This window comes from Myxine glutinosa, chromosome 6, assembly GCF_964187855.1.
Source record: "Myxine glutinosa chromosome 6, kmMyxGlut1.1, whole genome shotgun sequence".
Lineage (NCBI taxonomy): Eukaryota > Metazoa > Chordata > Myxini > Myxiniformes > Myxinidae > Myxine > Myxine glutinosa.
Genome location: NC_136266.1, coordinates 23,222,569 through 23,238,690, shown reverse-complemented (window position 1 = coordinate 23,238,690; position 16,122 = coordinate 23,222,569). Strand labels below are relative to the sequence as shown.

At 41.9% G+C, this 16,122-nt stretch overlaps 1 protein-coding gene across 3 annotated transcripts in view; it reads left to right on the top strand.

Annotated features, from left to right (window-relative positions):
• The window catches only part of LOC137429646 (cyclic AMP-dependent transcription factor ATF-2), a 109,272-nt gene extending 93,408 nt beyond the window's left edge, over positions 1-15,864 (top strand). For all 3 annotated transcript variants that reach the window (XM_068119751.2, XM_068119750.2, XM_068119752.2), the window contains exons 11-14: positions 1,595-1,703; positions 1,898-2,061; positions 9,572-9,680; positions 14,439-15,864. In XM_068119751.2, the coding sequence (XP_067975852.2) occupies positions 1,595-1,703; positions 1,898-2,061; positions 9,572-9,680; positions 14,439-14,683 (627 nt within the window). In that variant the 3' untranslated portion in view covers positions 14,684-15,864. The remainder of the gene's footprint in view (positions 1-1,594; positions 1,704-1,897; positions 2,062-9,571; positions 9,681-14,438) is intronic.
• The last annotated feature ends 258 nt before the right edge of the window (positions 15,865-16,122 follow it).

The window sequence follows — 16,122 nt, the reverse complement described above, 5'->3', positions numbered from 1 at the left end:
TTCTCATGGCGTAACGGCACTCTGATGATTCTCTCCGGAATCAACCGCAAAACCTGTCACGCAGGTTTATCTGTCATCAATGACAACTCTGTCGCAAGAATCCCTTTCCCGGGAAACCCCAAAGTTCACTCGTGACTCTCGTTCGCCAACGTTCGCTCCAGACCTCGAAGCAGCTAGGCTTCTTGTCCGACTCGCTCGCTCCGCCTTCTCTTCCTCGTCGTCGTCGTCCGGTTCCGGTTTCATTTAAAATATTAACTTTTTTCCTTTTGAAAATAGTAATCTCTATTTCCCTTAAACGACAACAATAATAGTACATGGAATCAAAAATGTTTACAGTGGATGAAAACCACAACGGAAGTGACGAATCCGTAACAGTGGCCAGGCCTGATGTTAAATGGGAGCGAGCTCAGGCAGGAATTTGAAATTTGTTCAGGGTGTTGCCTAAAACTCACCGACTCTTCATCGAGGACACACTGTGGGATCTTTGACGTCCACCAACTAATGCCAGCAGACAACCGCGTCCCCAACTTAATGCCTAGTTGAGGGATATCGCACTCATTTATGCAACGCTCTGCCTCTGAAGTACCAGTCTGAGAGTTTATAGTCGGGTCAAGGATAGAACCCAGACGAGACAGCTCAAAGACAGTCCTGATGGTCTTCTTTTTTTTCTTTTTTTTTTGTGTACAGAGTCGAGGCTCGTGAAAGAGCTAACATTTATCAAACAAACAAATCAAACAAACAAGCAAACAAAGTATATAAAAAGGGGAGCGGTCGACAAGATGGGGAGAGAAGGGGAGGAAGCACACAAACACAACATTTGAGAGCAGGGACATCGGGAGATGTTTTTGGAGGGAGAGGGCCTGGGGGGAGGCAGGATAGGTATAAAACGCAAGGACACCAAGGACTTCCAGGAAATAAGTCAAAAGTCACCTCAAAAAAGTGGATTTGGGGTGAAATTAGCGGGGGTAGAAAAGATCAAGGTTTTGGATTGGGGAAGATAAGAGATGGTGGTGAACAGCCGTTTTAAAGACCTGGAGGGAGGAGTGGGATTGAAGAGAGTGAGGGAGTTTGTTCCAGAGGCGGGAGAAAAGAGGAATGAAGGAGTGAAGGTGAGCAGAGAGTCTTGATTTTGGCAGTTTTACCATAAGAGGGTTGCAGGCAGATCTTGTGCGACCTGCAGGAATATTTGGGGGACAGAGCCCAGAGAGAGCTGGGGGAGCAAGGCCGGAGAGGAGTCGGTAGAAGACGGAAAGACCACCAACCTGGCAAAGACCACCAAAGACCACCAACCACCAACCTGTCGTGTTATTAGATCTGTAGATCTGTGGATTTCCTGTGTATATCCCCTCACCTTCCCAATTCCTGTTGGTTGTACCATCCCTCAGATCCTTGTTCTCATTTCTCACTGATAAAGATGGGCAGGCCTGTGAAGTTTTCTGCTGACCTACCCACAGCTGAGATAAAATTACTCTTCTGCGGTGAAAGTGCACTGCATCTGCAAAAATACAACCTTCACCTCCATTAGAAATGAAAGGGCGGTTGTGCATGTGCGTACGTGCGTGTGTGCACATTTAAATTTGAGTCTTCATTGCAGATCACAGTGGAAAGTCAGCATTCTCCTCCAGCCTCAATTCCCAGCAGCGGCAGTAGCAGCAGTGGGGGAGGTGGAGGCAGGACACCACCAGCCAGTAGCAGCACGAGAGGTAGTGCAATATGGTCTTTACTAAACCAAATAATTTCTGTAGAGTCATTGTTGCATTTTGCTTTTTTTAAATTTTGCTCATTTGCTGTTCATTGTTGTACCATAACAGCTTTTTTAAAAATATGGTCATCTGAATGTATATTTTATAAATACCAGTACTGTGGTATTGTTTTGCCACTGTACACTGACCCAAAGGCCGCCGTCGCCGGTGCACTATTGAAGACCCAGAGGAGAGGCGCCGCCGTTTCCTAGAACGAAACAGAGCGGCAGCTTCACGCTGTCGCCAGAAACGCAAGGCATGGGTCACGGACCTAGAGCATCGTGCTGAAGACATGGCACACACCAATGGGCAACTGCAGGTCTTGTGAAGTCCTTACCTTTCTTTGTACACTTGGGCTCATGAAATGTTTAAATAAAGCAAGACCTAAATATGTAACAACTACAACATTACTTGTTAGAGCGCATACATACAAATGGCCAAATTGCGGCCATTGCGGATATACAGTGCATTCAGAAAGTATTCAGACACCTTCACTTTTTTCACATTTTGTTATACAACAACAGGCATTTTAAGGCCATTTTCCCTGCTAGAGCGGGGGTTAGCCTTGCGCAAGAATGGCAGAAAATCCCCAAATCTAGGTGTGCAAAGCTTGTCGCGTCATACCCAAGAAGACTCGAGGCTGCAATCGCTGCCAAAGGTGCTTCAACTAAGTACTGAGTTAATGGTCTGAATACTTATGTCAATGTGATATTTAAGTTTTTTATTTTTTAATAAATTTGCAAAACTTTCTAAAATCCTGTTTTATCTTTGTCATTATGGGGTATTGAGTGTAGATTGATGAGGGAAAAAATGAATTTTAAACGATTTCAGCATAAGGCTGCAACATAACAAAATGTCAAAATGTGAAGGGGTCTGAATACTTTCTGAATGCACTGTATGGATGCGGCAATATTGTTCACTTTATCGACGAACTAAGGAGCTCTACTTATCCGAATTTGAGTCAGAATTACAATAATCCACATTGGCTTTGGTAGAGAGCAATACTCGCTCCCAGCAATGACGTTGTCACCACCATCAATTCCCAATTACTGCACTCTTTGACAGCCGATTTTTCGTTGTACACATCAATGGACAGGGTCGTAGACATGGATCAAGACATTACCTATCCAATGCAATTTCTCAATTCACTCGAGCTATCCGGCATGCCCCCTCACAACCTGTTCCTCAAAGTCGGCTGCCCGGTGATGCTTCTTGATCCCCCACGTTTCTGTAATGGTACAAGATTGGTGATTAAACAAATGTCACCTAATGTCATCGAAGCCACTATCATCATTCTAAAAATTAATATGTTAATATATAAATGAATATATAATTCATTATTAATTGCAAAATATATATGATATTAATAATATATTTAATAATACATATTTAAATGAATGAATGAATGAATGATCGTTTTAAGGCCATTTTCCCTGCTAGAGCGGGGGTTAGCCTTGCGGGCCCCATGACAATCATGGTTCCCTGTTTGAGGCAATGTTTTTATGGCCGGATGCCCTTCCTGACGCCAACCCTTGGTCGCCTCTTACGATGCGCAGGGATACGGTGTACCTATTCTAAACCGGGGTACACACCGGGAAATAATACATATTTAAATAATATTTAATAATACAATATATATATATTAATATAATATATATATATATATATATTAATTAATAATTGCAAAAGATTCATTCGCAAAAGAAAAATAATCGAAATAAAAAAGAATTATTAATAAAAATAAAAAAATAATTAAAAATAAATAAATTATTAATTAAATTAATTATGAAATTATTATTAATTAATTCGATTAATTAATTAAATTAATAAAGAAAATAAAGAATTATGAATTATAATAATAAATAGAAAGCAAAAGATTCAAAGAAAGAGAAGGTGAATATATTAATTGCAGAAGGACAAGATTCATTCCCCAAATCCCCATTATTCCATCGGACCTACCTATTGAATTCAAACAAATTCAGTTTCTGATATGAGTGAATTCCACGATGTCAATCACCGAAAGCCAAGGCCAAACTCGGAAAGTGGTGGAGATTGATTTGAGTGCTCCGTGCTTTTCTCATGGTCAACTTTATGTCGCTATTTCATGTGTAGGTTCACCAGAGACCCTGTACATTTTTGCAGCTAACGGCACAACAAAGAATATTGTTGATCTGCATAGAAAGAAAGAAGAACTGCCTTTAGAGGCCATTTTTCCCCAAAGAGCAGGGGTTTGACTTTTTTGGGCACCGTGGTCCCCTTTTTGAAGCAATGTTTTATGGCCGGATGCCCTTCCTGCTGCCAACCCTGTTAGTCGCCTCTTGCGACACACAGGGAATCACCAGTGAACTGGTCCTCAATTTGCGGACCTCGGAAGGATGACAGGCTGAGTCAACCCCCCTGGCGTTAATTCAGCGATCGACCGGGATTCGAACCCAGGATCCTAGGATCCCAAGCTGGCACCCTAACCGCTAAGCCAACACCAGGTTGATCTGAATAAGAACCACCTTTAGAGGCCATTTTTCCCTGCAGGGCAGGGGTTTGCCTTTTTTGGGCACCGTGGTCCCTTTTTTGAAGCAATGTTTTACGGCCGGATGCCCTTCCTGCCACCAACCCTGTTAGTCACTCTTGCGACACACCGGGAATTACCAGTGAACTGGTAATCAATTTGCCGACCTCGGAAAGATGACAGGCTGAGTCAACCCTCCTGGCGTTAATTCAGCGATCGACCAGGATTCGAACCCAGGATCCTAGGATCCCAAGCCGGCACCCTAACCGCTAAGCCAACACCAGGCCAACATCAGGTTGATCTGAATGCACTGCCATAAACGAAAAAGCAATCACCTCATGATTTACGCATTCTAATAATTTTCTCATGACACTGTCGATGCCGTATGGACCATTCAGTTGTGAAAATTAATGGAAACCACATATGATCCATTTCATACATGAACTTCTTTATTCCTGTGTTTTATGATTGCCAATCATGTTAGGTTACAACTCCGAGGTTGGGAATGCCTGCTAAAAGTACCTGGTGAAGTTAAATATGCTACAGGATGGATTTAATTTCCCCGTACAACTGCCTGAGTTGGACTTTTATCTTCTATGGTTATTCTCACCACCAATCATCATTGAGTGATCGGGCCAAAAAGGATATATAGCACTCAAAGTTTTGGACGGATTCAGACAAAACTTGCTGGACAGGTTGGGTGTGTGATAAGGACGAATTAATTCGATTTTGGTGAAGATCTGGATCCGGATACTATGATGTGTTTTAGTTTTTAAAGTTTTGTTTCAGCCATTGAGAGATAGGGCCAAAAATGATGTATGGAACGATATTTCAAAAGGTTAAAGACGGATAATGACAAAACTTGGTGGATGAGTTGGGTGTTTCACTAGAACAAGCGTATTATATTTTGGTTCCGCTCCGGATGCAGATCTGGCCTATCATTGGGATACAAAACATAAACTTTTCAACCTGGCGGAGGTATGCGCTCTACCGAGTACCGTTCTAGTTTGCTTTGTATAGTGCACAGAAATCGCCCACAGAAATTTCAGTAGAGCACGCCAAATTTGAGCCACCAGGCTGTGGAATAAAGGAGATATCTGACCATCCCTCTATCAGCATTTTAGTTTCTGAGATGTGTAGGCCTCAGAACTACTTTGGCCATTCTCCTCAAGAAGTTCTCTGAATTGCAGTAGGATTATTTTTTGAAAGAAATGGAACACTTATTTTGCTTCAGTTTGTTCGTGGATTCTTCAATCTGCTGTTGAATGACATTTTTGTACAAAATGTCCTCCGAGGCAACCTTTCTGGGAGCTGAAATGTTTCGAGGATTGTAATAGGTTGAACACTTTGCATAGTACTGGGCCTCACCTGCTACTAGATCACCATTTGCAACTCCCAGTAATCCGATTGAGAGTTCATGATCCTGTCTTTGGTCTGTTGCTCTTAAAACTTTGGTATGCAAATTGATAGAATCTGGTTTGTCGTCTACAAGTAGTTATCTACATTGTATCGAGTATCTCTCTTGAGTTGATTACAGTCCTCACCACAGATTAAACAGTTCTTCCAGCCAAATTTTGGGAAAGGGCTCTGAGATCGAGTCCTTGGTAAATTAATGCTACTGCTAGTACTACTGTACCCATCACCCCCTGCACTATCACAACAAGCATCTGACATTTCTTTTTTGACAGTTATTTTGATGTGGTACTAACTGGCAGGTGTGCTTCTGCAGTGCCCATGATACCTGAGAGAGGCATAGCCATCGACAATGCTGTGCTCTTGAGACGAGATATCTTTTCCAATGTAATTTTGTCTTTGTCTGGATGCTGTAAACAGGAACTGGAGTTTTGATTTATCAGATGTTACAGCAGGAAAATTGTCTGTAAAAGTCCCAATGCAAAATATGCATAACTTAAAGTTCAAAACAGATCAGTTTTGGATTTCTTGGCACAAGGATCTTGGAGTTCAAATTCTGCTGTAATATTAATGGTTTTCTGATGTTTGAGATGTGTCTGTTACTTTTCTAACCTGTAATGCACAAAATACGCAATAGCTTCGATAAGTACACAAAATAAAACTTCGTAGCTTTTGGAATAGCCATAGCCTTTGATTGTAAGCAGAATTTTTGCCGAAATATGTCAAATTGTCAGCCATATTGGGTTTATGCAAATGAGTAATGATGTACTCGGATGCCAAGGTGGCATCATGCATTTTCTCACTCCTGGGACCATGTTGAACATCAAGAAAACAAAATGGAATCTTTCGGTAACGCCGATTGAATCTCGAAAAATAGAGCATCTTTCGGTATCTTGAAAAATAGAGCATCTTTCGGTATCTTGAAAAATAGAGCATCTTTCGGTATCTTGAAAAATAGAGCATCTTTCGGTATCTTGAAAAATAGAGCATCTTTCAGTATCTTGAAAAATAGAGCATCTTTCGGTATCTTGAAAAATAGAGCATCTTTCGGTATCTTGAAAAATAGAGCATCTTTTGGTATCTTGAAAAATAGAGCATCTTTCGGTATCTTGAAAAATAGAGCATCTTTCGGTATCTTGAAAAATAGAGCATCTTTCGGTATCTTGAAAAATAGAGCATCTTTCGGTATCTTGAAAAATAGAGCATCTTTCGGTATCTTGAAAAATAGAGCATCTTTTGGTTGCTTGAAAAATAGAGCATCTTTCGGTATCTTGAAAAATAGAGCATCTTTCGGTTGCTTGAAAAATAGAGCATCTTTCGGTATCTTGAAAAATAGAGCATCTTTCGGTATCTTGAAAAATAGAGCATCTTTCGGTATCTTGAAAAATAGAGCATCTTTCGGTATCTTGAAAAATAGAGCATCTTTCGGTATCTTGAAAAATAGAGCATCTTTCGGTTGCTTGAAAAATAGAGCATCTTTCGGTAGCTTGAAAAATAGAGCATCTTTCGGTATCTTGAAAAATAGAGCATCTTTCGGTATCTTGAAAAATAGAGCATCTTTCGGTATCTTGAAAAATAGAGCATCTTTCGGTATCTTGAAAAATAGAGCATCTTTCGGTATCTTGAAAAATAGAGCATCTTTCGGTGTCTTGAAAAATAGAGCATCTTTCGGTATCTTATAAAATAGAGCATCCTTCGGTATCTTGAAAAATAGAGCAGCTTTCGGTATCTTGAAAAATAGAGCATCTTTCGGTATCTTGAAAAATAGAGCATCTTTCGGTATCTTGTAAAATAGAGCATCTTTCAGTATCTTGAAAAATAGAGCATCTTTCGGTATCTTGAAAAATAGAGCATCTTTCGGTATCTTGAAAAATAGGGCAGCTTTCAGTATCTTGAAAAATAGAGCATCTTTCGGTATCTTGAAAAATAGAGCATCTTTCGGGATCTTGAAAAATAGAGCATCTTTCGGTATCTTGAAAAATAGAGCATCTTTCGGTATCTTCAAAAATAGAGCATCTTTCGGTATCTTGAAAAATAGAGCATCTTTCGGTATCTTGAAAAATAGAGCATCTTTCGGTATCTTGAAAAATAGAGCATCTTTCGGTATCTTGAAAAATAGAGCATCTTTCGGTATCTTGAAAAATAGAGCATCTTTCGGTATCTTGAAAAATAGAGCATCTTTCGGTATCTTGTAAAATAGAGCATCTTTTGGTATCTTGAAAAATAGAGCATCTTTCGGTATCTTGAAAAATAGAGCATCTTTCGGTATCTTGAAAAATAGAGCATCTTTCGGTATCTTGAAAAATAGAGCATCTTTCGGTATCTTGAAAAATAGAGCATCTTTCGGTATCTTGAAAAATAGAGCATCTTTCGGTATCTTGAAAAATAGAGCATCTTTCGGTATCTTGAAAAATAGAGCGTCTTTCAGTATCTTGAAAAATAGAGCATCTTTCGGTATCTTGAAAAATAGAGCATCTTTCGGTATCTTGAAAAATAGAGCATCTTTCAGTATCATGAAAAATAGAGCATCTTTCGGTATCTTGAAAAATAGAGCATCTTTCGGTATCTTGAAAAATAGAGCATCTTTCGGTATCTTGAAAAATAGAGCATCTTTCGGTATCTTGAAAAATAGAGCATCTTTCGGTATCTTGAAAAATAGAGCATCTTTCGGTATCTTGAAAAATAGAGCACTTTTGGGGCCTCGTTTGAAGCACTATAATAACTATCTGAACACAAAATGGTATCTAAGACCTTAAACTAACTACTGTATAAGCCTATTCTTTAGCGGAGTACTTTTTATTAATCCAGAACGAGTTGCAAGTTTTTTTTTTTTATCATTCTAGGAGTGCATGCATGAATACTTTTATTTCATACTTTGTTCATATGCAACACAAGGCTGCGGGGTGGCATCATTAGCCGAGGGCGTGCCTTGACTGTGCCACTGGCGCAATGCCCTCTGCTGGTCAGGGCTGGAATTTTGAATTTGTTCAGGGTGCCGGCGATAGCTCGCCTACTCTTCGCGAAGGACACACACCATTGGATCTTTAACGTCCAACAATGAATGGCGGCAGACGGGACGCCCGTTTAACGTTAATCCGAGGGATGACATACCCATTGAATCACCCTGCCTGTGAAACACCGGGATGCCAGTTTAGAACTGGGTCGCGATCATACCAAGGCGAGACGGCTTAGAGGCGATTGTGCATTTTTCAAGTATATCGGTTGGTCTTGTGCGTTATTCTGTATGTCTGTATGTCTGTCTGTATGTCTGTCTGTTTGTATGTCAATCTCCTACAGGTCACAATTTCAAAACTTCACCAAATGGTAGAGTTGGTCATGAAGAAGAAGCCTGTTGATTTTGAGGTCAAAATATCAATATAGGCAAAAGGACAACAACTTTGTGGAATTCCTAAAATCCTCATTTTTTTCTTCTGATTGGCTGGGAATTTGAAGAGGATTTACATATCTGGTCACTTAATTCAACCGCAAATTATTTTTGAGGTCAAAAGGTCAACATAGGCCGAATTTTAAAAATCGTCAATTTTTTTCTGATTCACTTGAAATTCGAATAGGATTTGCATACTTGGTCATTTAATTGAACCACCAATATTTTTTTTAGGTCAACATAGGCCAAATGTCAACAACTTATTTTGGGATTTCCCAAGTATCGTGCTATGTACGACATAATTATTGTTGCAAATTGGTTACTCGTCAGAGAATCTTCAGTTTTTATGCTTTTGTTACCGTTAGACTTATCCATAATAAAGCTAAAGACTAGCGGTAAATAGAATCATCTTTTTGCATTCAACAGTTTAGTCCCTGTGCAAGGCCTGGCTGATGTTTACATTTTTAGCTTTGCCTTTGCAGTGGAGGAAATAATAGGATGCTATGTTTTCATTATTTCATGCAGAATGAAGTGAAGGTTCTACGGAGTGAACTTTCTGAACTTAAGCGTTTGCTGCTGGCCCACAAGGACTGCCCAGTGACTGCCACACAGAAGGAAGCACAGATCTACTTAAGTGAGTGCATTCAAACTACATCATGGGGGACACAGGATTTTATTGACAACACTTTTATTCACAACATTATTGGTATGTCCCACAAGTGCCTCTTTTAACTGGTCGCCACATCTGACAACAGTCGCCACATCTGACAGCCTGGAGTACACATGGAGTGCTTTGACAGTCAAAGCCCATCCTGCCCTGCCCCACCCACTGCTAGTGTTATAACGCTCAAACATCACAATGTAGCTGTCTAGCTCATATATCCCCTCAACAAAGGCAGGATCTTTGGACCTCTGGCCTGCATAAAGTTATTCACATTATCCGAGCGACCTAGTTGAGCACTCTGTATTTTGAGACACTTCAACTCAAATTTGGCGTCAAACCTTCTTGCTTACTTCTTTCTTTCAGCCTTGACCCTCTTATCCTTCCTTTCAGCCTCTAATCTTATCATTTTAGCCTCAAGCCTCTTGTCCTGTAAACATCAAATCTTATCCTTTCAGCCTCAAGCTTTTTAGCATCAGCAAATCTTTTATTTTCCTTTTTAACCTGGAGCCTTTTAGCGTTCATTTTGCCTCAAGCCTTTTCTGGCTTCCCTTTCAGGCTCATGTCCTTTACTTTCAGCCACATGCATCCAGGTCCGAAACCGGACGATGGGCAAACATCTTCCCTTTCGGCCTCTAATCTTTATCTTTTGATATCCTTTTATATGACCTTAGTAACTTTGCTCCTTCACCAGAGCCTGCTGTTCAGTCACAAACTTCCGCAGCTCATTCCTTTCTAAGCCTAAATCGCTTCCACTCTCCACCTCTCTCTCAATCCTAAGCTCGGTGTCCACTCCAAGCTTGGATGGCAAACAATTCTTCATTGCAAAAATTTCGTAACCATGCACTCCTTTTACCTTCACTCTCCAACGCGTTGTTCACTCACCCCACCTTCTGCGAGCAGTCTCACAAACACCACAACGTTAAGTCACCAGATTTGGGGGCCAGCTCAGCTCAGGCCCCTCCACTCAACAGCGAGGACCAACAATTGCCCATCTCGAGATGGCCCCACAGCCAGCTTCAAGAGAATTCTCTTCTCATACTCTCCTCTGCACACGGGTCTCCTCTCACTTAGTCGTGGCCAAAAATATTGGCACCTTTGCACTTTTTTCAAATAACTCACAATTTTCTCAAAAAAAGAAGTTGAAATTGACAGAAGAATTTGGTCTCCACAATTCTTTATTTCACTGTTGATATTACAGAACCTTTGTTTTTGATTCAGAACATAATATATTCTTTTAAATCAGAAAATAAAAAGAAATGGCATTGACAAAATTATTGACACCCTAGACTTAATATTTGGTAGCACGGCCTTTGGACAAAATAACTGCAGTCAAGCGCTTCCTATAGCCATGAATGAGCTTCCTACATCTCACTACTGGCAGTTTGACCCACTTTTCTGATGCTAACTGCTCCAGTTCTCCCAGATTTGAAGGGTACCTTCTCCCAACTGCTGTTTTCAGATCTCCCCACAGGTGTTCAATGGGATTTAGATCTGGACTCATTGCTGGCCACTTCAGAACAGACCAGAGTTTTGTCTTGAACCATTCCTGGGTGCTTTTTGAAGTGTGTTTGGGGTCATTTTCCTGCTGCAAGACCCATGACCTTCGATGGAGACCCAGCTTTCTGACACTGGGTTGAACATTGCGCTCCAAAATGCCTTGGTAATCTCCTGATTTCATGATGCCATGCACACATTCAAGGCACCCAGTGCCAGAGGCAGCACAGCAACCCCAAAACATCACTGAACCTTCTCCATGTTTGACTGTAGGGAAGGTGTTCTTTTCTTTGAAGGCTTCATTTTGCTTTCTGTAAACATAGAGATGATGTGCTTTACCCAAAAGCTCTAATTTGGTCTCATCTGTCCACAGGACATTCTCCCAGAAGGATTTTGGCATGTCCAGGTGTGTTTTGGAAAACTCTAGTCGGGCTTTCTTAGCAGTGGGGTCCTCCCGTGTCTCCTACCATAGAATCCCCTTTCATTGAGTTGGCGACTGATGGTGCGAGTTGAAACTGTCGTACCTTGTGTCTGAAGGTGAGCTTGAATCTGGTTGGCAGTTGATCGAGGTGCTTTCTCCACCATTCAAATAATCCTTCGCTGCAATCTTCGATCAAATTTTCTCTTGCCGCCACGTCCAGGGACGTTGGCTACAGTGCCATGGGCCTTAAACATCCTGATAAAATTGCATATGATGGACACAGGAACATCAAGGACTCTGGAGATGGACTTGTCACCTTGAGATTGTCCATGTTTGGCTACAATCTTGTGTTTGACCTCCTCAGACAATTCTCTGATTTTCTTTCTTTTCTTCATGCTTCATGCTTCATCATTGATGAAGATATTGCATTAACTGGCACCAATAATCTTGGGCCCTGAGCAATATCCCACCATGAACCGTAGCTGCAACAGTTCTTATCAAACAACGTGAGCCGATCCAATCCCCTAGAGTTCTAGTATTCATTGGAACAATACAAAGCTTTTAACTTGACTCTTTTTATTTGATCACAAATGTCGTCTGACCCTCAGTAAAAGATTGCATGCATCGCCTCCTTACATTTTGATTTAAATTTTTTTATTTCTTTGTTTGAGAAAGGTCTACGGAAAATCCAAATAGGTGTATTTTATGCTGCCTGGTGTAAGGTTGTTATTTTCATCGTAGCATAATGTGATGGGCATGTTGTTTTATTTTTTGACAAGTGATGGAGAAATACCGGGAAGGTCAAAGCAACATTAAGTTTGTATTCATTGATATAGAGTTCAGGCTTCTGACTAAATACCTATGGAGGAAGTCTGGAGATGTGCAATAATTTGTGGCGTCTCTGAGAAGTATGTACGACCATTACAGGACATGTATAAGGAATACCAGACAAGAGTAAGAAGCAGCATGTGAGATAGTGAGACCTTTGAAGTTAAAGTTCGATTGCACCAAGGATCGGCACTAAGCCCTTCTGATCCTGATTGTCATGGATGTTTTAACTGAGCAAGTGAGACAAGAAGTGCCCTGGTCAATGGTGTTTACAGATGGCGTTGAGCTATGTTGGTGGTAATGATGAGCATACAACTGATTACCTGGAGAAATGGAGAAAAACACTGGAAGATGGGGGTATGAAGATCGGAGGACCAAAGGCTCGATGTACGGATTGTCAGTTTGAGCCGAGGGAAGAGGATCGGGGTGGAAATATAAAGATTCTTTATGGGAGAAGATCTGGATAGAGTGAGCAGCTTTAAGTATCTGGGGCAGTGGTGGCAGAAGATGGAAGTATGGAAATTAAGCAACGGATTAGTTCTGGTAGGGATAATTGGACGAAGTGCGGTGCAAAGTTGTGTGATAGAAAAATACCACTGAAACTGAATGGAAGAATCTACAAGACAGCGGTGAGACTAACTTTGTTATATAGTGTGGAAACCTGAGAAACATTAAAAAAGGGGAATAGAAACTGGATGTAAACTAAAACGTCACTTGGTAGAGCGCATACCTCCGCCAGGCTGAACAGTTTGTTTTGTATCCCAATGATAGGCCGGATCTGGATTCAGACCTGAAGCAAAATCTAATCGGCTTGTTCTTGTCACCCAACCAACTCATTCACCTAGTTTAGTCATAACTCGTCCATAACTTTTTGAAATATCATGTTATACTGAATATCGCTTTTTGCCCGATCTGTCAATAGTGAAGAATCACTTGTGAATTAAATAATTCTCGTATCCCACTCCATATTCAGATCTTCACCAAAATCGAATCGATTCGTCCTTGTCACACACACATCCTGTCCACCAAGTTTCGTCCGAATCTGTCCACAACTTCTTGAGATATCTTGCCATCTGTCGGTTTTGGCCCGATCTCCCAATGGCGAAGAATCACTTAAAAAATTATAGTAGCCGGACCCGAATCCGGATGTTCACCAAAATCTAATCCTTTCGTCGGTATCACATCCACTACCTCTCTGCCAAATTTCATTCGTATCTGTCCACAATTTTTTGAGATATCTTGTTCACAGACAGACAAACAAACAAACAGACAGGGGTGAAAACATAACCTCCATCCACCTCTCGGTGGCAGAGGTAATGAGATGCCGGATGCCCTTCCTGCCGCTAACCCTGTTAGTCGCCTCTTGCGACACACAGCGAATTACCAGTGAACTGGTCCTCAATTTTCCGACCTTGGTAGGATGACAGGCTGAGTCAACCCCCCTGGCGTTAATTCAGCGATGACCGGGATTCAAACCCAGGATCCTAGGATCCCAAGCCGGCACCCTAACCGCTAAGCCAACACCAGGCTCCTCTGATTCAAATGAGGTGCTTTGAATTTGTTAATTACGGCAGCGATGTGGTGCGATGCAGCTTATCCCTGAGTCATATTGGGTGAGTTTCAACCAACTGAAGCGGTGTAGCAAATGTAATCTGAATTTACGTAATTTTTCGTAGGATCCTATCAGGATCCCACCCACACAGCAACACAATAGCGCTATGCTGGGATCACACAAGTTTTCTTTTTTTATTTCTACGTGCCTGTCAGGATTTTTACCAGAATGACAGGGATTAATTCCAATATCTGGGATTTCAAATAAGCAGGTCTGTAGTTACTATCTGGAATGATATATGGGAAAAACCAAAATGTCCTGAAACTGTTTGACCTGTGTAAAAATAAACAAATAAATAACTGATGTTCCGATAATTCCAGTAGATCTCGCTCTGATGAAAAAGTCTTCTCCTTTTTTTTCTTCTCATTTTCAGGTAATATGAATGGTCCAACAGACGGCATGGAGACCAAGGCACCAGACAGCTTGCTGTGCACATTTGAAGAGCAACCAGCATCCCCAGGATCAAGCACCAGCAGGGAGTCCGAGATAAATATGGCCGGAGATGGTGTCGGTACGATAAATGCAAGTTCCACTGCTGTGCAAAGCACCGTGTCTACGAACCACCCTCAGTCCAACAGGAACCTTGTAACCACATCTGCTCATCATAGCATAAGGTGATTGGTATGGTTGGACCAAGTGCTCTTCGGAACCTGGGTCGCACTAATGCATCGACCTGACAGCCAGTTCCGAATACCGTTTCAGAGGGCTCGACGGATATCCGGCTCACCCTCCACCGTCCATGTGGATATAGTGTAATATAAGAAGTATTGCTTTTGGAGCCAAACTTCAATGCGTCTGCGCTGATTGGGGGGAAGCGTTCCGTGATCCACGCATCTTGTTTGGTTTCAACATCAGATGAAGGATTTTTTATTTCGAGGATTCGGAATACTTGGAGGTTACAGGTCTTGCTCGTTGGTAAGCTCATACACGGATAGCACTTTGCTGGTTACGAGCTGTCCTGGGCCACAAAACGCTTGCTGCATTTATTTTGCCGAGGCACCGACAAGCAGGAAAATGTTCCTGAGCACAAATAGCATTCGGTACACGATCAAGCATGATCTTCGTTTGCTGCCCTTTATTCTAGTCTTGTCGTGCATCATTTTTCACTGCACTTTTTATTTACCTTTTGCTCAAGAAAACCCCCCTTTTTAATGTGCACTGCACAGTCCAGGTTCACTGCTTCCAAATAGACGTACGTGGAAAGCGATGTCGAGTTTGGATGGCAAAGTCACCGAATGCACAAAGCATTACATGCGTTGCCATTGCACACAATTATCCTCTACCTGTTGCTGCTCGACATACACGATTCAAAGATCCAGATGAAATTTGGTACCCGAGTATAATTAAATAAATGTGCGACACGATTCTCACCATCAGTAATTTCTAAAAGTACTTGGAAGAGCACAATGAGTGGTGTTTGAGCAGTTTTTAAATCCTTATTGGTATCATTTCCTATCTACATTTGTAGCAACGCCATTAGTTTTCTGAAATAGGAAAAATGATGTAAACACAGCTAATGTACCCTTAGATTTTGACTTCCACATATATTTTCACCCTGAATGGTGTGCCTGGACGCTGCTGCTGAGTGGAGCTTTTTTTTTAGCCTTTGTTGCCAATACCGTCACAGAGCTGGATGGGTACCGTCACAGAGCTGGATGGGCACCGTCACAGAGCTGGATGGGCACCGTCACAGAACTGGTTGGATGGGCACCATCACAGTGCTGGATGGGCACCGTCACAGTGCTGGATGGGCACCGTCACAGTGCTGGATGGGCACCGTCACAGTGCTGGATGGGCACCGTCACAGTGCTGGATGGGCACCGTCACAGTGCTGGATGGGCACCGTCACAGTGCTGGATGGGCACCGTCACAGTGCTGGATGGGCACCGTCACAGAGCTGGATGGGCACCGTCACAGTGCTGGATGGGCACCGTCACAGAGCTGGATGGGAACCGTCACAGAGCTGGATGGGAACCGTCACAGAGCTGGATGGGCACCGTCACAGAGCTGGATGGGCACCGTCACAGAGCTGGATGAGCACCGTCACAGAGCTGGAT